At 43.4% G+C, this 25,014-nt stretch overlaps 1 protein-coding gene across 6 annotated transcripts; it reads left to right on the plus strand.

Annotated features, from left to right (window-relative positions):
• The first annotated feature begins 1,212 nt into the window (after positions 1-1,212).
• LOC142208853 (cyclin-dependent kinase 11B-like) lies at positions 1,213-23,960 on the plus strand. Of its 6 annotated transcripts, none has more exons than XM_075277625.1 (22): positions 1,213-1,293; positions 1,992-2,117; positions 3,342-3,436; positions 3,905-4,038; positions 4,391-4,529; positions 6,275-6,298; positions 6,442-6,578; positions 9,010-9,120; positions 11,420-11,542; positions 13,930-14,025; positions 14,152-14,304; positions 14,459-14,524; positions 15,478-15,662; positions 15,756-15,846; positions 16,181-16,302; positions 17,774-17,879; positions 19,723-19,844; positions 20,712-20,819; positions 21,769-21,885; positions 22,118-22,266; positions 22,398-22,587; positions 23,651-23,960. In XM_075277625.1, the coding sequence occupies exons 2-22, from the start codon at positions 2,007-2,009 to the stop codon at positions 23,741-23,743; spliced, it is 2,472 nt and encodes an 823-aa protein (XP_075133726.1). In that variant the 5' UTR covers positions 1,213-1,293; positions 1,992-2,006; the 3' UTR covers positions 23,744-23,960. The 6 variants fall into 6 exon arrangements, with proteins under 6 accessions (XP_075133726.1, XP_075133724.1, XP_075133725.1 ...); XM_075277623.1 differs by having other exon boundaries at positions 3,321-3,436; positions 23,651-23,959; XM_075277624.1 differs by having other exon boundaries at positions 1,213-1,263; positions 3,321-3,436; positions 23,651-23,959.
• The last annotated feature ends 1,054 nt before the right edge of the window (positions 23,961-25,014 follow it).

Below are 25,014 nucleotides of genomic sequence, written 5' to 3' on the forward strand. Positions count from 1 at the left end.
ATAGAAGGACAGATACAGATGGAATCCCCTCCATCTCTGTCTGTTCCCATTGACTACAATGTACAAAACATGATGGACACTTTCATTTGTTGTTTGTTTACTTCTGTCATGTTTTAGCATGGTGGGTGAATAGAGATAGACAAGATGCTGTGATATTTGTAAGCTCACTCCCTCACTCCGGGACCAGCAAATACAGAGAGCAGGCAGATGAATCCTAGGAAATGTAGTCTGTCCACAGATTCACTGTATGTAAAGAACGGTGATACAAGGAGCAGCAAACAAAATAAAGCCAAGCAAAGGGTGCAGAAGGGAATCATGAGGATTTAGCATTGTTATGGATGTATTTGCGGATTGTTTTTGGAAGCTGGAGAACACTAGGCTCACATCTGCATTGGAATCTCCGTCCCAGACTCCACTTCAGTGGAGAGAAAAGTCCTGCAAGGAGGAAACAGGGCAGACCCCATTATAGTTTATGGTGTCCACGGGTTTCTGCGTGGAAATGCTTTTCTAGCAGATAGGGTTTCTGTGTTTCGGGACCCAAAGGACGGAAACCCGAATGCTAGTGTGAACCTAGCGTAACCCCTTTAAGGCTGTGGCCCCATGTTGTGGAAAGGAATCTTTTTTGTTGCAGATTTTGCTGCAGTTTTTTGAGTCAAAGCCAATAATAGCTACTAAAGGAATGGGGAATATATATATACACACACACACATTACATATACTGTGTATATATATATATATATATATATATATATACACACATTACATATATATATATATATATATATATATATATATATATATATATATATATATATATATATATAAGTTCTTATACTTCTCCCTACTGCTGAAACTGCAACAAAATCTGCAACAAAAAAAACTTAAAAAAAAAAAAAAAAATGTCACTACTACACCTATATGACAGGTTCTAGCCCCACCCCGGCAACACAGAACTATATGTCACTTATATAATGGCGGCCATACTGGTCGTCGGTCACATCCAAGGCTCACTATATATACACTCTATATACACTATAGATACAGACATAGACAATGTCATTCTCTGACACGAGGCTTCAGCCCCGACTGTATAACATAAGCTTTTTCCTAGCGTTGTATGGTGCCGAGCGCCACCTAGCCGAGACAGCAGGAAAGACACTCCGCGCTGTTATGCAGCGTCCTAGCTCTGTGCCGGAAGCGGGCGGTGACGTCATTAGAGTGCGCCGGAGGGCCTCGTTTCGCTCTGGCGCTGGACGTAGTACGGTGAGAGGCGCATCGAGAGGGAAACTTCAGGTAGATCCTCGGCTTGGTTTCGTCCTCGTTGTGTGTAATGTATGATGGGTTGGTTCAGGGCGGTAACCGGCGGAGGCTTTTCCGTCAGAGTACAGTGCTTACTATAGATATAGACGTGTCTTAGGTCTGCGGCCCTCAGTTAGCTCGTACTGGTAATCCCTGTCACTGGGATGTGGTAACATCATGGCGGAAGGGATTATTGGGGACCACAGTCCCTGAGTCTTCAGGTCCAGTGTTTATTTTGGACCCCAAGCTCCTCCCCCTAAAGACATGTAAGGCCATGGAAGGTGTATGAGGGTACTTTTTAAGGAAGTGGTTGTGCACTGCTGCCCCACTCATCTTAATGGGACCGCCTGGTACTGCGCCTGGCTATTATTTCCATCATCCTATAGAATTGAGTGGAATGGCATTATGACCATTGTGGGTGTATGGACCCTGCCGATCACAAGAACCAGAGCCTTGGTGTTTGGATCCTACTGATCCGGCAGGGTTTGAACCGGCTATTGCTTAAAGGCAGCTCATTCTATAAGTCCCATTACGACCTATTACCAGTTAAAGGGATGTCCCTCACTGGAGACTCTGAGCCTGAATGGGAGCCGATTAGATCCATGACAGGAACAGCCTCTCTATAGACCATCCGATAGCTCCTTTAAAGCTTTTGTTGTAAATTCAATACATTTAATTTTTGATGTTCGTAGGTTGACCCACTCCAAATGGGGGATGAAAAAGACACCTGGAAAGTGAAAACCCTGGACGAAATTTTGCAAGAAAAGAAGAGGAGGAAGGAGCAAGAAGAAAAATCAGACTCTAAGCATACAAAAAATGTAAGAACCTGGTGAAATGAGGAAGTAAATTATTATAGCAGATCCAAACTTAGGGGGCATTCACACGATCTAACGTTGTGTCAGAATCAGCGCTGCAAAACAAAATCCCATTGACTTCAATGGGTTCTGTTTAGCGCGTGTAACACATTGAAATCAATGGGAGGCTTTTTAACCCATTGATTTCACGCTAAACAGAACCCATTGAAGTCAATGGGATTCTGTTTTGCAGCGCTGATTCTGACACAACGTTACATCGTGTGAATGTCTCCTTAAAGGGATTCTACCACTAAAGCAACATTTTTTTCTAATTACCACGTCGGAACTTAAGTCACAAGATCAGGGTCCCTTGTACCCCAGTATTAATATAATGGCGGGTTGTGCATTTGCCGCTCAGATCACGTGCTGGGCACTGCTGGGGATAGTTGAACATTGTACTTGGCTTGTTCTGGGGGCCCCATAGAGAATGAATAGGGGGGCATGTGCGACCTGCTGCTTCATTTATTTGGAGAGTGGAACCACCATGACCTTGTGAACCCCTTTGTGCCTCACGTTTTCTCTTGTCTTATCTGTGCTGATCAGACTTTTACTGGTTTTGTTATTCATTCTAAGGTCAAGCTTTCTAAGTGCATAGTGCAGGCGATGGAAACCAACGCTGGGATTTACTTTTATGTAAGAAAAGTGACTGTTTCTTCCCTTTCACTGATCGAATCTGTAGAATAGATCTCTATGGAGGTGTAAGGAGGACAGCAGCAATACATAGACTGTTTTGTTTCACAAGTCACAACACAACTGGGTTATCAGGAATTACTATCCAGCCTTCTCCTGTCAGAAATTACTCCTTTCATGCTGTAGACAGCCTCATGTCTTTGTCTTTTTTTCACCTCTTCCCCTTGGGTCTTGTCATGGATGCCAGATGGCATGCTTGTGGCCTAGTCTTGGCTTCCATTGTTGGCATGCAGGTCAAAGCCAATAGAACGGTTGGCATTTTCATGTTCTGACAGCCTTCTGATATCCCTAATGTTTGTCCAGCTTGGTGATATAGTCACTCCCTGTTAAAGCACATGGATTGAGGTAGAGTAAGATAGACAACACCATAAGGAGGAGGCTCTTTCCTCTGGTAACTTACACAGTGGTGTTAGAAGAATGAATGCAGATGTCTGTCTTGCCTCTGGTTTCTTACTGTACCTTTCATATCCTTCCCAGGCTGATGATCGTGATTCCAAGAGAGATTCCTTGGAAGAAGGGGAGTTGAGAGATCACAGAATGGAGATTACTATTAGGAATTCCCCTTACAGACGCGAAGATTCAATGGAAGACAGGTACAGCCAAGTGACCCTATATACTAGTTTTACTTCTATCCATATCCTTCAGCAGTGTTCACTGTTTCAATATAGTTATATGTTCATAACCGTGTATGTATGGCTGTCTATTCTGAGATAGATGTCCGCCACTGTAAGGATGGAATGAGGAAATGTATAAATGACAAGTAATACCGAATCTTTTCTCAGTAAACTCTCTATCAGTCATCTGTATCCCATCGTGCCTGAAGATTGGACTGTTTGTTCATTGTAACACGGTCCCTTTAACATTATGCCTTCAGTATAAGCTCTTATATAACTGTCATACATTCACGTATTAGTGTCCATATTGGATTCATAAGATCCTGTGTAGTTCTAAGTTTCCTTCAGAAGGGCCACAAATACTTCAAGATATTAAGGCCTTAATTGGACCTCTAAAAAGTGCCCATATTAATGCCGCCTCTTTCTCTTTGATTTCTCTACTCTCAGAGGTGAAGAAGACGACTCTTTGGCTATTAAACCTCCACAACAAGTTTCTCGTAAAGAAAAATCTCACCACAGAAAAGATGAGAAGAGGAAAGAGAAACGCAGACACCGCAGCCATTCTGCTGAAGGGGCCGGAGGTATGTTTACGTTGTGGAAATAATAGCTTGCAATGTGTGTTAACAGAGAAAGATCTCCCAATCAAAACCGGTGGCCATTAGGATGGTCCATCAATATCAGATTGGTGTGGTCCGACCCTCAGCCCTATTGATGACTAAGTGTTCGAAGGGTCTGCGGTGCCTGGGCAAGCACTGTGGCCTCTTCATTATATACTCTAATCCTTATTGTGACTAGTCTAAGCATTTTCTTTGAGACATTCCTTCTTTGCTGTGTGTACAAGCTTTACAAATGGTTCTGATGGTCGATGATGGTGGCATGGAAGAGTGTGAGTTTTATCACTTTTATTGACTCAATGATGTTTGTTATTGACAGGTAAATATATACGTGTGAAGGAGAAGGACAGAGAGCATGAAAGGCGAAAAAGACATAGAGAAGAACAAGATAAAGTTCGTCGTGAGCGGGAGCGACAGAAGAGGAGGGAGCTGGCCAGGGAGCATTCCAGAAGGGAACGGTAAGGGAGAGCTGGTGGTTTATTTTCTATGGCAGATGTTTCTGTTTTCTAGAGTGTCAGTAATGCTGCATGTTAATTGCATCCTCCTCTGTGGTAATTATACTATTGTATGGCACCTATTAAACAGAATTGTCATTCACATGATTCACAATTCTGCTGAGTATGACAAATGAGGGATAGTGACCATAGTGTTTGCAATTTGCCAGCTGTGTAAGAACAGTAGCAGCCCATTACTTCAACTTCTTAGACTCGTGCAGCCAGCTTGGGGAGGTAAGGTCATTTAGGGGCAGATTGTATTTTAAAGGGATTCTACCATTAAAATCAAATTATTTTTTTTTCTCATAAGAAAAAAGGCTATTCTTCTCCTACCTTTAGATGTCTTCTCCGCGCCGCCATTCGGTAGAAATTCCGGTTTTCGTTGGTAATCAAAGGAGTTCTCTCACAGCACTGGGAGCATCCCCAATGCTGCGAGAGAAATCTCCAGCGCCACCTCCATCTTCTTCAGGAATGTCTTCTTCAGGCGTGGGCGGTCAAACTTCTAGGCTTTGGGCCTAGGGCAGAGCCCACTGGCCACAAGAAAATGGACGCTTATTTACTGTGTAAGCAGCCATTTTTCTTGTGGCCACGGGCATGTACAGTGTACTCTGCCCGAGGTCTAGAAGTTTGACCACTTGCGCCAGAAGAAGACGCGTGAAGAAGGACGTTCCTGAAGAAGATGGAGGCGGCGCTGGAGAGTTCTCTCGCCGCATTCAGGACGCCCCCAGTGCTGCGAGAGAACTCATTTGCATACCAACGAAAACCGGGATTTATACCAAATTTTGGCGCAGAGAAGACATCTATAGCTAGGAGAAGAATAGCCTTTCTTAAGGCTATTCCTACGTGTCAATGAGAAAAAAAAAATCGATTTTTAATGGTAGAATCCCTTTAAGGGGTTCTCCAGGATGTGGATATTATTAATACCTGAAATGATTAGCTGATACGGCTGCCGGAAGCCATATACTAGGTATATGGCTTACAGGCAGACCTGCTCCTATTCAATTGAATTGGTGTGCGGTTGCAGTTCCAGGCAGCGTTGTACACTAGCAGTGGTACGTGGAACTGCAACCGCACTACCATTCACTTGAATAGAAGCAGGTCTGCCTCTACCGGATCTTTATGGCCTATCCTACATGAATAAGAGCAGCTTGCACTCGCTCTCTGTCTACTGCACAAGCTTCTGTCGCCTGGAGATTGCTTGCACAGCTCATCTGTGTGTGGCCCGGTTGTCAGACACCGCAGATCACGTGCTAATAACCTATCAGGCGGATAAGTCATCAGTATGAAAACTCCATTCATGTCTGGAAAACCCCTTTCTAGGAAATTACTACTGATTGTACTTGCACGTATAGTGGGGTTCCTCTTTAAGGAGCCTTAGGTTATGCCACCAGGAATATTTGACACTCTGTTTTCTCTCTGCTGTGAATTCAGGCAGAATGTAGACATGCCACTGCTGGACAGAATGCATGCACGCTCTCATTTACCTCAGTGGGCGCGCTGAAGATAGCCAAGTGCTGCACTTTGACATTCCCATAGATAGTAGATAAATATTCTTGATGGCATAACCACTTTAACCTCATCGTAGAGTTAAGGAATATCTGTTGCAAGAAAATTCAGCTCTAATTGATTTTTATTTATTATTTTTTACTTTTTAATATGTAATATAATTTACTTTTTTTTTTTTTTTTCTTTGCAACTTAATTTTGCAGTCACAACAAGCTTGAGTTTGCAATGTGAGCCCCCTCACCTGCATTACTTGCGATGTTGCCAGGGAATGGAGGGAGGAGGACTTGTCATCAGTCTATGGTCAGGTAGCCCTTCTAACCAAAGTTGTTTTGTTTTAGTTTCCGTTTTGTTTTTGGTTTTTTTCCCTCAGGGATCGTCTAGAGCAACTGGAACGAAATCGCGAGCGTGAAAGAAAACTAAGGGAACAGCAGAAAGAGCAGAGAGAACTGAAAGAGCGTCAGAGGAGAGCTGAGGAGAGGCGTAAAGGACGGGAGTCCAGGAGAGAAGGTACTGTCATTGTCCTGTCACTTTGGTATTGGGATCTATGCAGGTGCTGGGTATTTTTTGACAATTATTGTTTTCACACGTTACTTGGAACACCCTCAAAGAACATTGTAGTGTAGTGTCCTACAGTAGCATAGAGACCCTCACTGATCTCTAAAACAGAGGGGCAGAAGTGCTCAAATCAGTGCTGTGCCCTTTAACCTGTCACCTTCATCTTTTTGGAGAGGTATTAGTTATGTCCGGACCCATAAAGTATCTGAGGGCCCATTCAGTGCCTGGCTTTTTAAGGAGAGTTGCACAGAGGCCACCCACAGCCAAAGGGGCTCCCTTCTTTTTGAGTTTTCTGTTCAGATTATCTGGGTAGTAACAGGCTGTATAGGGAGTTCTAGGTCATTCCTTGCCCCTTCTTGTGCTTGTGAGTGCACTATCAAATGTATACTTTGGACAAGAATCAGGGCAGGTTTGGTGCCCTTCACTGCTAGACTTCCTAAAATAGGCCATGCTTTAAAGTGGACCTTTCATGTCCTCGGGCACATGCGGTTTTATATACCACTAGAAAGCTGACAGTGTTATGTTTCCACGGGGAAGAGCTATCGGTGCCATTACCAATAGCTTTTCACTGTCAGAAGGGCGTTCCTGACAATCTGACCGTACTGTGTGTAGCGGTATACTGTGAGCTTTCTAGCGGTATATAAAACCGCATATGCCTGAGAACATGAAAGGGCCTCTTTAAATAATGTATACTGTGGTTTGTACTGTGTGTATAGGATACATTCATTGAGAATACTTCATGTATTTTGTCCATAGAGCAGTGTTATGTTACAAGCATTAAAGGGGGTAGCCAGTTTCTAACATTGATGGCCTTTCCCTAGATCTGTGGGGGTCTGACATCCAAGACCCCCAGAAGTCACCGGTACCAAGATAGCACGGTTTGCGGTAATGTTTACTTACCGCAAGCTATGCTGCTCACTCGCTGTACAAACTGTAGTGGCAAGTGTCGGTACTACAACACTGTCACATTGAAATTTATCTGCAGCACCTACACTCACTGCTACCATTTGTACAGCGACTGAGCAGTGCAGCTTGTGGTATGTGACCATTACGGTCTGTGTAGTGCTGATCTGTGAAGTTCCAGGCTGATTCTAAGCATAGGAGTTCAATGTAAGGACCTGGATAACCTCTTTAATTGTCTGATGTTTGTCTTGCTATGGGTTTGCATAACTTGAGTTAAATGAATGTGTATGCTAGGGTGACATTACTTGCCGGTTCCATTGGATGTCTGAAACTGCTGGACGAAAAAGTGAGACTTACAGCTTCAGATGGACATTGGGATGAACAGGGATTCCAACATAGAAGTATAGAAGTCATTTTCAAGCACCCAGTTTGGTTTTTGGGGCTTGAGCATTTAGCTACATAAAGTATCGCTCACTTTGGAGGACCAGAGTGTCAGTGGGCTTTCTTTGACACCTAGTTAACGGACATGAAATGCTTAATTTCTCTTACAGTGACTGTCCACAAGCATACAACAGCATAGAGTGTCCACTAAGGTTACAGCCGGTTGCTAGGGTTATCAGCAATAGGTGAACTGAGATGAGCTGAGCATTGACTAAAATCGGATGGAGTGTTCCTTATGTGGAACCTTAAAACCAAAGAACTAGAAATATCCGAACTGGAAAACAACCTGGGTAATTGGGTTCTTCTCACCTTGGGTCGTTGTGTGAATACACAACTAGTATAACAGCATATCAATTCCAGGGGTATCTGCGGTCATTGGCACCCGCTCCTGGGAAAAAACAAGGCCGTGAAATCAACCAAAGCTCAAAGGCTAAAACAAAAAAATGGGGTATACGTTATTGATCTGGGCAAGGGGTTCGGGTACCCTGCTTTTTGCTTGAGCCTTTAAGCTCATTGGTTGAGCTTCAAAGAATATCAAGTTTTTTTTCATAGTGGTTCTGTCTCTCCAGGTCTAGCCCTGAATTTTAGGCTGTGTCGCAAAATACACAAGCCAAGTTAAAGGGGTTGTACAATGAATGAAGCTTATCCCCTATCCGCAGAAACCATTGGGAATAAGTGTCTGATCCGGGGGTCCCACTGCGGGGATGGCCAGCAGTCACAAGCACAAGGCTCCTGAGACCACTGTATGATGCCACTCCATGTCCTCTCCAAGGGACTGCAATGTGCATGGAGTGGCAGCGTGCATGTGTGTATGAATATTGCTCCATTTGAAGGCGGGAACTCGGGGACCCCCCATTCCTATCCCCTCTCCTGTGATATTGGATAAGTTTAGACTCTGGTACAACCCCTTTAATAATGTATCGAACACCGTTTTTCTTTTGTTCTCTCCTTAAAGTGAAATGGTAGTAATAAGACATGTAATTGCTAGTCATGCACTTGCCGATTTTTAGTTTTCCAACCTGTACAACATGCCTTCTAGGGCTCGCAGGATCTGCGCTTCCTGAGCGCAGGAAGCCAGGGCTCTTGCAAGACACTGAGAAAATGCAGTACAGTGCAGATTCAAGAATACTTGTAGAGTTTAGCACTCAAAGTAAGTTTTGGCTTTTTAAACCATTTCTATGGCATTAACTTTGTAGCAGTTCTGTACTGCATTGTACCTTCTTAACCCTTTCTCAGTCACACGAGCTGGCTTTCATAAATATAATAATATGGGTTAGTTTATGCATGACAGCAGATATTGAAATACTGACGGTTCGAGAATCTGTGTGTATAGCCGACTGGTCAGGAGGACGGAGGGCAGTGTGACTCAGGATCTTTACACTTCTTCATCAATATGACAAATCTCTGGCTGACCAGACTGACTTCTAGAGGGGTCAGTTGAGGTTCTTTGCCTGTGAATGCCTCTTTTTGCCGTCAAATGCGACAGCACTGCTGTCTTCCATGGCATTGGGGACTCAGTCTAAGATACCGTCACTGATTTTATGGCCAGTCTAGTCAATATAAGTAGGTTTAAATGCCAAATAAATATGCCACACTGACCACACTGTTGAGCCTCCATAGTGACATTACAGATTTTTACTTGGCCTCACTCTAGGTTCACACTAGTGTTCAGGTTTCCATCCTTTGGGGCCCGGAAGATGGGCCCTAGGCACTTAAAAAGACCAACAATCGGCGGAGAGCAAAGTCCTCCTCTGGGACGGAGTGCCCATACTGTACCCAACTGCTTGTGTGTACCTAGCATAAGATGGGCACCACTTCCTTATCAATTGCTTTTACATAAAGGGGTATCCCATTTCATGAAACAATGACATATTGTTGGGCCCCTGAGTTCTAGGATCCCCACAAATCCTGAGAATAAAGGATTGGCGGTGTTACAGCAGCCTGTAGTGTTTTTACCAGTACAAGGGCATTCCTGGCCAACCTGCATAGTGGGGGCCTTTGTACAGGGAATGACCGGATCGCAAAGTGTCCCAGAAGTCACACTATCACAAATAATAATATGCCAGTACTTAAGAAGAAGAGCTACCAAATTAACTGCATTGGGGACGGGTGTAAAGAGGACCCCCAAGAAAGAAGAGTCTGCAGCACTTCATTTGCTTTTCCCCGGCTTGTACATTGCTTTAAGGAATTGATTTCTATAGCATTTCTTATACGTTTCTGGTATAGCTCTGCACCATTATAATACCGTTGTTATGCTGGTTTTCCTTTTAACCCCAATTGTCAGGAGTCCAAGTGGCCTTGTATAGCTCTAGTATGGCTGACTGGGGCACATTACACCTACAAACACCCATGTGCTGCATTTTGCACTGAGCCACAGTTTTCTATTATGGGGGGGCGGGGGTTGTAAAACATATTGCCTCCTCTGGAGCACTTAACGCAGCCATTTGTCACCCCCTCATTTCATTCACTTCTACATTGTGTGAGCCCTCTTAAATTCAACCAAGGGTTTTGTCTGTTGCAAACCTGTTCTACTCACATACAGCCAATATGTTCCAATAATGTCCACCTATCTGAATATCTACGCAGAAGCCATTTCTGTGGAGTCAGTAGGCCAGACCTGGTTCTCATCTGCGTTCGGTATACTGTTCGGGTGTATCCGCATGGTGAATCCCACAAAGGGAATGCCGATCACATTGACAAGTGGTGAACAATGAAAGCACATGGACCCCCATAGACTGTAATGGGCTCCGTGTGGTGTCCACACGAGTTCATGAAGTACTTTTGTCTTTGCATGTTCTGTGCGGAAAACACATGGAGCCCGTTATAGTCTATGGGACCCGTGTGCTTTCATAAGCTCACCACTTGTCAATGTGTTCAGTATTCTGTTCGGGGGTCCCCATGCAGACTCCTGGAACGGAATACTGAATGCAGACCTAAAAACAACCATTTTATTTTTTTGCTGGGGTCGGTAGCTGTTTTATGCCCTGGCAGAAATAACCCCGTTCAGGTGACTTGCACCTATTTTCATTTGCAGAAATTTCTGCAATAAATCTGTCCTGTGTGAATACACTTTGTGTGGTGTATAACTACAAGTCTTCTGGGGTTACTGCAAATTATGGTGCATTGTCACATGACATCTTCCCTATATGTAAGCATTACCTTGTACATAAAGCCTCCTGTAACTTTGATATCCAGTAGTTATTCTCGATTCTTCTCAGCCTTCTCAGCTCTCCTTGCCGTCAGTCAATGTAAACATTCTTGGTTACAGACCATTGTGCTTTGAATGTCTCCATCTTCTGTTAGTAAGCAGGGCTCTTGAGAACTGAATTGCAAGGAAATAAAACACAAAGGACCATATGTTTATGGACAAAAAAAATGGAAGACTCCTTTAGATCTCAGCTTAAATCTCCAAATATACTTTTTTTTGACATTTGGTTTTCGTTTTGCAGTATCCGCGCATCACAGAACCGCCAGAGAGGAGCATGGCGACAAAAATAAAGTCAATTATCGCAGCCGCAGTCCTGTACGGCAGCAACGGGAAAGGGTGGAGGCAGGAGATATGAGGAAACAAGGTAAGCCTTACTAAAAGGAATGGTGAAGGTTGTATTTACATGACGATGGCATGAAAGGGGTTTTCCAGGCCAAATAACATATGACCTATTAAAGATCAGCAGGAGGCTGACATGGGCCCTCACCGATCAGCTGTCTAAAAAGGCTGCAGAGTTCTGGTGAGCACTGCAGCCTCTTCAGTACTTACAGCAGCTGTGCTTGGTATCACAGCTCAGTCCATAACAGGACTGAGCTGCGATCCGGCCGTATGACCAATGAACATGGCGTCGCTTGGTCTGTGAAACGGAAGTGGCTCTCACCAAGCTCCTTTGACCAGGTGATCCACAGGGGTCCCGGGTGTCAGACCACCACAGATCTTCAGCTTTCCAGATTTTGAGCTTAAATATTCCTAACACATAAGTCCAGTGCCTTATGTACATTTTAACCCTTTAGCGATCTAACACCTTTTAGCCTTAAGGCATAACAAAGTTTTTTTGGACAAGTTTGATTTTCTGGCACTATTTGTGTCATTAATACATTTTATAATATAGTTTATTAGCAGATTTTGTCTCCTTTCTGTGACATCCTGCATCTCTTTATTCTCCCCCTTGTTTCTGTATTGAGAGCTGTTCCTGCCTCTCACTGAATGTTAATGTGTATGGCGTATAGGCTGTGTAAAATTACAAACTTAGAATATGTATCAGAATATAGATTCTTGTTAAGGGGTTAAAATGTATAACTATATAAACTTGGTGTCCCCAGAATCCTACCGAAACATATAATACAGGTAAGGGCGGGTTCACATCTGCACCTGGTCTCCAGTTTAGCCAATCCAGCGGGTTTCCGTCTTCTGCCCCTAGAAACTGGACAGGGGACGGAAACCCGGCAGTCAGTTTTCAAACCCAATCACTTGATTGGGTTTGCACAGGTGACCGCCCGTGTGCGTCTTGTGCCTGTCCGCGGCTAAACCTCTTCTTTTTTTTTCTTTTTTTCCTTTAACTGTACACAAAACCCTGCATGTCCAACTTTGTGTCTGGCTTTAAAAAAAAAAAAAAAAATTTTTAGCTGCGGACAGGCAGAAGACGCACATGGGTGGTCACCTCTGCAAACCCATTCAAGTGATAAGGTTTGAAAACTGACCACCAGGTATCCATCCCCTGTCCAGTTTCTTGGAGCAGAAGACGGAAACCCGCCGGATTGTCTAAACCAGGGGTAGGGAACGTACGGCTCTCCAGCTGTTGCAAAACTACAACTCCCAGCATGCATACTTGCTCTGTTGTTCTTGGAACTCCCATGGAAGTGAATGGAGCATGCTGGGAGTTGTAGTTTCACAGCAGCTGGAGAGCCAAAGGTTCCCTACCCCTGGTCTAAACCAAAGACCGAGTGCAGATGTGAACCCGCCCTCACATGTCATTTTGGCTGCACAGTGAACACCATAAAACCAAGCCCATAAGCATGTCACCCACATTCTCCAATTCCACCGCATTCAGATTTTTTTTTTCAACTTCCCAGTACATTATACAGCATAGTAAATGGTACCATTATAAAGGACAATTTGTCCCGCAAATATTAAGCCCTGATATGTCTCTGTGAATGGGAAAAATAAAAATAATGTAGTGATTGTATTGTAGGGATTGTTACAGATGTGGTGATACCAATTGCCTCAAACTTGTCTCGTTCTTTTTAACTTTTTTTTTTTCTGTAAAATGACTTGAGTGCTGTGGTCAGCTAAGGGGGGGGGGGGGGGATTTGTTAACGGGAAAGTGTCGCTAAGAAGTGACCTAGTGTTTAAATCATGTTTTTGACATTAATAATAATCTTAATTTTTGGTGGTGTTTAATTTTCAGTGTTATCTATATATAATACAAAAAAATAGAAAATCTTGCAAACGTATGTTAAAAAACAAAACAACACCACCTTGATCTGAGTAGAGCCTTACAATGTTTTGGTCTTGCCTAAGACTTTGTAGAAGCAGTCAGATTAGGAGGGCTGTGTCTAGAACTTCTCTTATTACATGAGAAACCATTTTTACAAAAGCGGATCAGGAGGACAAGCTCTGTCCCATATTCTTCTGTTAAAGCTGATCATCCCATATCTGTATAAGCATCTACTGTTCTGACCGTTTCACGTTGTCCCTGTATTACATCGATGGCCATTCATTTGAATGGCCACCATGTATTCCTTTGTTTTCCCCCCGCAACGACCACTACAGGGCTGTCAGCTTCTTTCCATAGCAATATTAGCTGTCGGCCAGGACTGAAACCAGTCGATCACCCAGGGATCAGCATTCTAGGCACATCCCCTATAACTATAAGCTGCACACATATCTCATGACCAGTCCTTATTTACCCCTCAGAACCGATAGGTTGGATTTCTGCCGTATCCTAACTGTTTTTATTGCTTCTCTCAGTGAAAGAGGACAGACCAGACGTGAGGGATCTTCTGTCCGACCTGCAAGATATCAGTGACAGCGAGCGGAAGACAAGTTCTGCAGAATCCTCCTCAGGTATTGGAGCTTGTCTCTTGTACAAATTGTTATTGATGTCTACTATAATGAGTGATTTCTCCATGTATAGCGTTATGTGGCCTATAGGTAGGTGGTGACCTTTTTTTTTGTGGAATATCATTCCAGCTGGGTCTGCGTCTGGATCCGAGGAGGAAGAGGAGACCAGTTCTGAGGAGTCAGAGGAAGCAGAGGAGGAGGAGGAAGAAGAAGAGGAGGAGGAAGAGGAAGAAGAGGAGGAGACTGGAAGTAATTCCGAGGCTGCATCAGAACAGACAGCAGGTAGTGATGTGTATATAGCTATTAGAATGATATACATTATGTCACTATAACATCCAGCTTGGAAGATGCAAAATGCGAACAACATAAGGAATTGTTTTACTACTAAAGAAATAACATCCCGTTCATCTAATTCATCTCCTTGGTTATTTTACAGAGGAGGTCAGTGATGAAGAAATGACTGATGAAGAGGAGAGAGAGAACGGGAATCACGTTCCTCTTGGTAAGCGTTTTCTATTGCTCTGAAGTAAATGGGATTGTCAGTATTTTCAGCTTGTAACGATGATCATGAAAACACAGCAATGTTCCCCTACATAGAGGTGTATGGAGAGGCTGCCACGGTCAGCCTGACTCACATATGGTATCGATTAGACAGGGCTTTTATATTTTCAGTAAGTTGCTTAAAAATAGTGAATTCCTATATTGACAAAATTTGTCAACCAAGCACTTGTCTCATGGGACTACAACAAGGAAAGAAGGATTTATTGTTTACATAGCCGATAAGTTAGTTTAATGAGCATATAGGGTTAAACATAATTCTACTTCTTTTCTAGATTAGTCTAGTACATTACGGGTGTCCTTTTTATGTAGGTTTTCCCCTGTGTATATGGCAGCAAATCATGTGGTCTAACTTTATTTGACTAGGGATACTCAGCACTTTGTACCATTTGTTTAATGTATCTGTGCATCATATATTATGGCAATTCGGATTGGAAGCAATGCCCTAAAGGCACCATTCCCATTGGATGAAACCTTGTTTTATATAGGGCGGCCTATTACCATAAAATATATGTATTGTTGGAAATTAATTTAGAAGACTTTGCTCATGTACAAAGTGTTGGGTTTGTCTTCCCAACGAGAATTATCCTGTCTCTTTCCCCCATAAGTGTATTTAAGAATTGGAAGCTCACAGACAATAAGGTGAAATCCTTCATTTGGGGATCCTAACCAAATTTTTCCACAACCTAGGTAGTCCATCACCACTCTATGGATGGATAGCCAGTGTTCAGATAAATCTCCTAATCTGTGGATTGGGAGGGAATAAGTATTGTTCATATGAAAACCCTAAAACACTCAGAAAGGGACCCAAGGGGATAATGCATAGGAAGGATAGATAGATAGATATCACTCTACCAAAAGCTGTGGCGTTGTCACATTAGAATGTATATTTTGCAGTCACAGAGTCCAGATTTGATCATGACTCTCCTGAGAGCGAAGAGGAAGAGGATGAGGAAGAAGAACCCAGAAATGCAAGCCCGCATTCAAATGCTCAGACAGATGGTGAATATGTCCCTGATTCTCCGGTTATATCACCTGTCGAGTTGAAGCAAGAGCTGCCGAAATATCTTCCAGCATTGCAGGTAAGATGAGCGACACATGTAAAGTAAGATTTATTATTTAGTTTTTGTTGTTTTTTTTTTTTCTCTATTAACTGTATATCTCTATTTTTGCAGGGCTGCCGCAGTGTGGAAGAGTTTCAGTGCTTGAACCGAATTGAGGAAGGGACCTATGGCGTTGTGTATAGAGCAAAGGACAAGAAGACAGGTCTGTAAATACTTCTGTTTTTGGGAAAAGCTTTTTCTTTAGTAATTCCATGTTGTTGGAGCATGTGGCTATTTGCTTTCATTGCCTCTTTGTCTATGTGCGGAACATTTTCTGTGTAAGATAGGAGTCATGTTTTTGCCTGGGTTATTTGTAACCTTTTACAATGCACTTATAGTCAGCAAACCGTGCTTTCATATCTTGACCAGCAGGGGCACTGTTCTGTTACTGTCTAGGCAAAAATCATTCACATTCAGTCTGAATGGCATATGTAGCGGCATCCAGTCCTTTTATTACTCTGCTCTTATTCATTATTCTTTTCCCTGTTGCTTTCTAGATGAAATTGTTGCGCTGAAGAGGTTAAAAATGGAAAAAGAGAAGGAAGGCTTCCCTATAACGTCCCTTCGAGAGATCAACACCATATTAAAAGCCCAGCATGAGAATATTGTCCGGGTTCGGGTAAGCATTGCAGACATAACTGCGGGAATCGTGTTTGTACTTGTCAGACCACAAGTATGCTTTGGGTACTTTAGTCTGCTATTTTTTTTTTTTATCTTCTTTGACCACATTTTAATGATAGTTATTGCTTCCTGGCCTCTGCCGTTTCCTGGTGGTTGGTATTACGGGCCATTCCATAGACTGGGATGATTTGGAATGGATTTTTTCATGTTTTTTAGTGGTAGATCTGTAAATGGTTTTTACTGCCTTGCCTAAATTTTACGTTAAGGGTTTGTCTGGGACAAATTTTATTTATTTATTTTATGACTTCTCCCCAGGATAGGCCATAAATATATAATCAGTGGGGCGCTGACCTCTGGCCCACCTGACTGATGAACTGTACAGAGGTCTGATACACATTACAGGACTGAAAGCAGAAAGCTCTGACTACAGTGGGCTACGATACAGCGGACAGGGCTTTCTGCTTCTGGCTCTATATTGAGTACATGACAGGTGAAGGAACCATCTCCAGACACTGATAGTAGTCAGTCCCCTATGTATTTATGGCCTACCCTAAGGATAGGCTATGAAAAAAAATTGAAGCCTGGACAATCCCTTTAAGGGATTTTCTCATGAATAATAATAAAAATTTATATAGCGCCAACATATTCCGCAGCTCTGTACAATTTGTAGGGTTCAAATACAGACAAAAAGATACATTACAAAGAAATAGTCACTTCACACAATGGGACTGAGGGCCCTGCTCGCAAGAGCTTACAATCTATGAGGTAGAGGGGGTGACACAAGAGGTAGCAGGGGCGGCATTGTCAAACAATTTTGTAATAGAGGTTACTGTCATTACATAAACATAAAACTGTATAAGCCGTCACCAGTCGTGTCCTGTAACATGTGGATGGAGCTTGGACATATAATGTTAGCCTGAAATGGCATCATATCATGTGGGGTAATGTGGGAGTGGGAACAAAGAGGAGATGAGGGAGGAAATGTAGGGAGGTGTGGCATTATGGAGAGCCTTGTGGATGAGGGGGATACATTTATATTGTATTCTGTAATGAATAGGCAGCCAATGTAGTGACTGGCGCAGACCATGATTGACACTTTAGATCCAGCCGCTGGATCTCCTACTCATAACAAAAATTCCCCCCCTGCATAAAAGTGACTACACAGACATTCTCCATTAAAATTTGTAGGGGTTATAGCTAACAACCAGGTATGAGAATTCGGTTCTTCCTCTGTCTCCTTGTAGAGTCACAGTAGTCCCTGATCAGACATCCCTGTTCTTGGGGCAGGGAAGGGACCAACTCTAGGACCCCAAACATTCAGGTTTTATGGCATATCTGAAAAATCTGTTGATGGAAACCCCTCTAATATCCTCTTCCCACACCTGTAAGGATGTACATGCTGTGTAGTATTCAGACTTGTCTCTGCTCTTGTGTGTCCCAATGCTTACGCTGCTTCTTTTTCTGCCTAGGAAATTGTTGTTGGGAGTAACATGGATAAAATCTACATTGTAATGAACTACGTGGAGCACGACTTAAAGAGCCTCATGGAGACCATGAAACAACCTTTTCTACCTGGTAAGGGATTGATTTGATTCTTTTTCTTCCCTCACAGGATAAGAGCAACGGACATTAAATGACAGATCTGGAAGGAGACTCCACTGTCTGGTGTTTTCCTGCATTCACCCACATGTGGAAACCATGGAAGCTTTCTTGTGTCATATTTTTACTTTTATAACAGAAGGAAAAGTAAATTAACATGGAAGAAGGTGTCCACCATGTGGATTACGTTATAGTCATTGGGAACATACACAGACTGGAGGGGCTCCATCTGCGTACCGTACTCTAAATACTGTTAATGGAACTTGCTCTCATCCTATAACTGATGCAAGCAACAGCCTGTAATAATGGTAGTGTGAACATACCCTTAAAAGTGTCAGAATTGTAGGTACACTGCTGTCATATTAAAGGGATTCTATCATTAAAATACAATTATTATTTTTTTAAAATTTATTTAATTTTCCTGACTAACACGTAGGAATAGCCTTAAGAAAGGCTGGTCTTCTCCTACCTTTAGATGTCTTCTCCGCGCCGCCGTTTGGTAGAAATCCCGGTTTTCCTCTGTATGCAAATGAGTTCTCTCGCAGCACTGGGGGCGGCCTCAGGGCTCAAACAGCACTGGGGGCATCCACAATGCTGCAAAAGAAATTTCCAGCGCCGCCTCCATCTTCTTCTGGAACAACTTCTCTCTGCGTCTTCTTCCGGTACTGGCTTCAAACTTCTAGGCATGCGCAGTCAGCTCTGGCGTTGGGCCTCAGGCAGATCCGACTGCGCATGCCCGCGGCCATTTTCTTGTGCCTGCTTACACCAAGCCCTGAAAAACGTCTTTCACATGGTGATTTTATATAATTGTCAATCTGACAGTGTGAAGGATGCATCTAATTTTGAGACTGACACTGCAGATCTTGCCTAATTTCAATACCCATTGATTATTGCGTTAAAGGGATTATCCAGTTCCTAGTATTGATGGCTCGTTCTATAGACTTCAATGGGACAACCCTGCAATACCTACAGTTTGTAGAGCGAGTGAGCAATATGGCTTGTGGTATTTATGGACACCATTGGTGTCCGCATATCTAATATTGATGGCTTATCCTAAGGACTAGAAACCGGATAACCTCTCTAATTTTGTGCCCTGCAGAATAACTATGGCACGTTGTAAAGGGCATCTTCTGACTGGAGTCCAACCAGTGGGTCCCCACAAATTACAAGAATGTTCTCATTGTGTTCCGCTGCTCCATTCATCACTATGGGATTAATGGAGGGAATCAGAGCGCAACACTTACATAGATCACAGTCCCGCAGAGAAGATGCTCAGCTGGTAATGGGTTGCCTTCCTCTGGATCAACACTATAGGGTTATGGGTTGGACTTGCTGGGCCTGCATCTTCATCCAACCTCTACTATGTAGCTACACTCCTAAGAGGATATATAGAATATCTCTTACAGTTGATTTCCCCACAGATCAGACATTTTCCCCCAATCCTGTGGGGTAGGTATTACATTTAAAACTGGACAAATCCCCTCTAACTGTCCCTATAATAATCCCTCATCCCCTCTGTCACTGCCACACAGTCTGCTCAGTATTATATGACCGTGGTCCGTCCATAGTTTAGTCCTGATGTCATTGTAAAACTAGGACAGGTTATGTAAAGTCCTAAATTTCTCCGAATTGGAATTTAATTCCTGAAATCCCTGGAAATGTTATCATCGCTCCAGGAAGTTTTATCCCTCTTTTCCTTTTTTCCAACCAACATCTGTTACTTATTATTAGTGAACATTTTATTTCAACCAGATTTCTTTGTAGCAAAGGGTAAAGCCGATAATAGAATAGATGTCATATCTGTCTCCTCCTGCCATAGGTGAAGTGAAGACCCTAATGATTCAGCTGCTCCGGGGCGTCCGTCACCTCCATGATAATTGGATTCTTCACCGGGATCTCAAGACCTCCAACTTACTTCTCAGTCATGCTGGTATATTAAAGGTATGGCATCCATCTGCAATAAATGGATTGTTTCCTGTGGCAACACGGTGGCTCAGTGGTTAGCACTGCAGCCTTGCAGCGCTGGAGTCCTGGGTTCGAATCCCGCCAGGAACAACATCTGCAAAAATGTTGTATGTTCTCCCCGTGTTTGCGTGTATTTCCTCCTATTCTACAAAGACATACTGATAGGAAAAAAATATGGGGCTCACAATCTACATTGAAAAAAAAAAAAAAGGATTGTCTCCTCTCCATGTGACCTCCTGTGAGCTAGAAGTGACCCTGCACACAGTTCTTCTGACTCTTCCACGTAGTGATCGGCTGAGGTCATATTAGTCGGACCTCTGCCAATTGGATAGAAATTAGGATTTCGGGGCTAAGAACACATGGGGGAGTTGTTTGTTATGGAATTACCTGATGTCTAGTTCAGAGATCGTTCGATCTCTATCCTGGATATGATTAGTCAGAAGTTATACTGTGCTTTATTATGTAGACCTGCTAAGAATATTGAGTAAGGTACATGGAAAACAGAAACGTGCTCTAGCGCCATGTTTTGGCAGGCAGCTCCTTGTAGATTAATGTATGGGTTTTCATAAAACCTAATGGCTTTATTCCCAGGTTATGCTAAACGAAAAGATCTCCTCCATTAGGTTTTATGAAAGACCATGCATTCATCTAAAGGGAGCTGCTTTCCAGTAGGTGGCGCTGCAGCAGGTTCCTCTTTTCCACCAAGGAGGGCTTATTTGGGTGTGATTAGTGACATATTTCTATTGATTTTACTGGTATGTGTCTGGTATATAAGAGCTGCCCTTCTTTTATTCAACCCATCGGTCTGGATTTGCTTTATTAATTGTATTTTGTTCTTTACAGGTTGGAGATTTTGGTTTAGCCCGTGAATATGGCTCTCCCCTAAAGCCTTACACTCCCATTGTGGTCACCTTGTGGTATCGTGCTCCAGAACTTCTGCTTGGCGCTAAGGTACGTACATCTAGGACTGATAAAATATATATCCACCCTGACAACCAATAACTTCTTACTTTGCCATCATCTATATATCCATCCATCCTTTTATTTCTTACTTACCTGCTGAGCGTAAGGCAGGATCAGACAACACAGTCCTTGTTTGTAGTTTAAAGGGATTCTACCATTAAAACTTTTTTTTTTTTTTTTTTTGTGGATAAGACGTCCTATATTCGTCTCTTACCTTTATACGTGGTCTCCGCCGCGCCGTTCCTCAGAAATACCGTTTTTTACCAGTATGCAAAGTAGTTCTCCCGCAGCGATGGGGGACGTGCCCCAGCACTCAAACAGCAATGAGGGCGTCCCCACCGCTGCCAGAGAAGTGTCTCCAAGCGCCGCCGCCTCCTTCGTACACCGCGTCATCTTCAATGTCTTCCAGCGCAGGCTCGTAACTTCTAACAGACTGCGCAGGCGCACAGGTCGCGGGAAAATGGCCGCTTGCACAGTATTGTTAGCGGCCATTTTCCCGTGACCTGTGCGCCTGCGCAGTCTGCTCTGCTCTGTTAGAAGTTACAAGCCTGCGCCGGAAGACATTGAAGATGACGCGGCGGACGAAGAAGGAGGCAGTGCTTGGAGGCACTTCTCTGGCAGCGGTGGGGACGCCCTCATTGCTGTTTGAGCGCTGGGGCACGTCCCCCATCGCTGCAGGAGAACTACTTTGCATACTGGTAAAAACCAGTATTTCTAAGGAACGGCGCGGCGGAGACCACGTCTAAAGGTAGGAGATGAATAGCCTTTCTGAAGGCTATTCCAACGTCTTATCCACAAAAAAAATAAAGTTTTAATGGTAAAATCCCTTTAAGGAGTGGGAAAAAAAAACCGATATAGTAATGTGAACATGGCCTAAAGTCTCTTTAGGTAACAGAAGTTAAAAATTCACCGTTTCATTTTCTTCTTCCATTGATAGGAATATTCCACAGCCATAGACATGTGGTCAGTGGGCTGTATATTTGGAGAACTTCTCACCCAAAAGCCTCTCTTCCCGGGAAAATCTGAGATCGATCAGATCAACAAGATATTTAAGGTAAAATTGTCTTTGAATGGCAGATGTGTAGTAATCTCCTCTGACCACTAGTATAAAGTGGAGGAAGAGCTGGGAAAGTGCAGAGCTCTCTTGGATCTGCTCTGACTATTGGCTGTTATGGTGGTCTATGGGGCCATCTTGAAAGATGCGATGGGATGGCCCCCCACTTTCCTAGCCTGCTTTTGTTTGTAGGATACTGTATACACCGTTCTAAGCCAGCTGTCTTTTCCAGGATCTTGGGACCCCAAGTGAGAAGATCTGGCCTGGATACAATGAGCTCCCAGCAGTGAAAAAAATGACCTTCTCTGAATATCCATACAATAACCTGCGCAAGAGATTTGGGGCTCTGCTCTCCGACCAAGGATTTGACCTCATGAATAAGTAAATAGTTCAGTTTCTTCCATGTGTAATAAAATATTATATGTGACCTTTCTACTAGAAGGGATCTGAAGAAGAATGTTATGGCTGGTTCCGTCTGCCACCCCAATAATGTTGTATTCTGTTTCCGTCAGGTTCCTGACCTACTGTCCCGCAAAGAGAATTACTGCAGAAGATGCCCTAAAGCACGAATACTTCTGCGAGACCCCCCTGCCCATCGATCCGTCTATGTTCCCCACCTGGCCAGCCAAAAGCGAACAGCAGAGAGTCAAACGTGGCACAAGCCCTCGCCCCCCGGAAGGAGGTCTGGGTTATGCCCAATTGGTGAGTTTGCTGATCTGGTGCTTACTATGATGAGTCTATGGGTGGTGAAAACTGAGCCGGGGAAGGGGGCGATATAGGATGTGGATATTTAAGTAACTTTGCCTGCCTGTCCAGGCTTTCCATCTGGATCTTCTTGTACATGAGGTAGTCTTATTGCTGCTAGTATGCCAGTAAGAAGTAGCTGCTGCCTTCTATCACAGAGGGAATTAAAGAACACCAGGGGGCGCTATAAGAAGCCTGTAGCGTAGAAAGTGGAGAACTTCTTGCAAATGATTCCTATTGAAAGCTAATAATGTTTCTTATTGTTTAACATAGGAAGTTATGATTTGTGAGTCAACTCCTTTAAGGAGACTTTCCGGAACTTATTAATTGATTACCTATCCTTAAAGATTGGCAGGGGTCTAGCACTCGGACCCCCAGCGCGTTCGCATGAGCCCTTACCAAGCTCAGTGTTGACTTTTGTGCAGTGGCTGCGCTTGGTTTCGCAGTTCAGCCGATTCACTTGAATTTAATTGAGCTGCGTTCAGGTCATGTGACTGAAGTAGAAACCGCACTCCGGGATTGCTGCTGCTAATCCATGGGGGGCCCTGGTTGTTGAACCCCCAAAGTTCCCCGGAAAACCCTTTAACAGGGTTACATAGATATTTTGCACCGATCCTGCGGTATAGCTTACATTCTCCAGATCTGCATTCACAATTCTGCTCCTGGCTACTGCACAGTCAGCAAACTTGCCGTAAGACTAACCCTAACCACTTAGTACAGCTCCTATAATGTGGATGCGCTGTTATGTTATTCTAATGTTATATTACTTTGTGGTGTAAAGAGATTTCCCACAAGTAAAATATTATCAAGATGTACTGATATATTTCAGCACTGAAGCCTGCAGAATTGTGAATACAGCTCTGAAGCATAAACTGGCTGTAACTCAGGATCAAGTAAACTAAATGACATGATGTATTCATGTCTTTACAATGGAGCATTGGCAAGGTTTACGACAGCCTTTAACTTGCAGGGTTATTTTGTTTTGGCCCCCGTTGTAACGCCCTCCTTTCTTTTATTTCAGGGGGATGATGACCTGAAGGACACCGGGTTTCATCTAACCACCACTAACCAGGGAGCCTCTGCTGCGGGGCCCGGCTTCAGCCTCAAGTTCTGAGTTCGATGAATAAGAAATGGACTTTGTTTTCCAGTTTGAAAAGACAATAATGTGGGTGAGGATTCGCACCCCAATACTGTAGGGAGATGCGTCTGTCACCCCATCATACCAGGAATGTTTCATTCCAGAGGAGGACCCTAAGACTTGAGCAGGGACTGACGTCTTTGACGTATTTATTTTTCACTATTGTATATTTGTAGAATTAAATTGCAATTTTTAATTGTTTAAATACTTTTGGTTTGTTAGTTCTTCCTGTCAGCACCGACTACTTCAGACTTTAGGAGGTGCAGCTTCCGATCAGGTGATCCTTATCAAGCTATTCAACACTGTTTTTATAGCAAAGATCATCAGCAATGCCTAAAAAGAGCTTACCATGGGCTTTGGGGATTACCTGCAGCCTCCAAGTATACTCCAACTATTTGTCTATACCAGCAGTGATTGTTTGCCGACTGCCTACACATTTTTGCACTTTGGCAGGTTTAATATGCACATGCTTGCAGAGAATAGACTCAGTTTTATCTATGTGTTTACATAGAGAGAGAGAAGAGACTTGGCTTTATCAGCAATTTGCTGAACTGATTGTCCTGCTGGCAGAGCAGTGAGTGACATCACTTGTCCTATCTCACAGGTCCGACATTATGGTAACACTGTGTAAACAATGGGAGGAATGAGTTCACATAGCAGGAAAACAAAGCAGCATTTCTAAAGCAATGTATTTGACAGAAGTCTTTCTATTTACATAAGCTGCCAGTATAGATAGGATCCTTGAGATGGGAATACCCATCAATCATCTGCAACTCTCAATGTCACTGACTTCCCTCTGTTCGGGCTGCCAGCTCATTGAGTAGAGTGGAGTCAGTCACTTGACCAAGAGTTACGACATCCGCAGCTCCCCTCCACACAGGGTCTTTGTAGGATTGGGGCGTATACAGGAAAGTTTTATTCTTCCCTGAATGGCTCCTATAAAATAGACTGTATTGCAATTGTTTAAGTTCACCATGGACATCAGTTTTTGACCTATGCCACCATTGCAGACAAAGCAGTGCGTGAAGCCTTCTGCTGCAGCAAGCCACTTCTTACCACAGATTTAGGGTGCGTTCACACGGAGTAACGTGCCGCGTGATGTGGCACGTATATGGTGTGTGAGACTGAGCGCCGTATACGCTCCCATTGATTTCAATGGGAGCCTGGATCATATACGCCGCGTTATTTTGCGGCCGCAAAATAATGTGGCGTATACGATCCTGGCTCCCATTGAAATCAATGGGAGC

The sequence above is a fragment of the Leptodactylus fuscus genome, chromosome 6, assembly GCF_031893055.1.
Source record: "Leptodactylus fuscus isolate aLepFus1 chromosome 6, aLepFus1.hap2, whole genome shotgun sequence".
NCBI lineage: Eukaryota > Metazoa > Chordata > Amphibia > Anura > Leptodactylidae > Leptodactylus > Leptodactylus fuscus.

Bases quoted from the DNA above. Each gene is read 5' to 3' on its own strand.
- LOC142208853 (XM_075277623.1), top strand. From the start codon at position 2,007: ATGGGGGATGAAAAAGACACCTGGAAAGTGAAAACCCTGGACGAAATT. The intron at 2,118-3,320 runs GTAAGAACCTGG...TATCCTTCCCAG, and splicing joins ACTCTAAGCATACAAAAAAT to GCTGATGATCGTGATTCCAA. The intron at 22,588-23,650 runs GTGAGTTTGCTG...CTTTTATTTCAG, and splicing joins GTCTGGGTTATGCCCAATTG to GGGGATGATGACCTGAAGGA.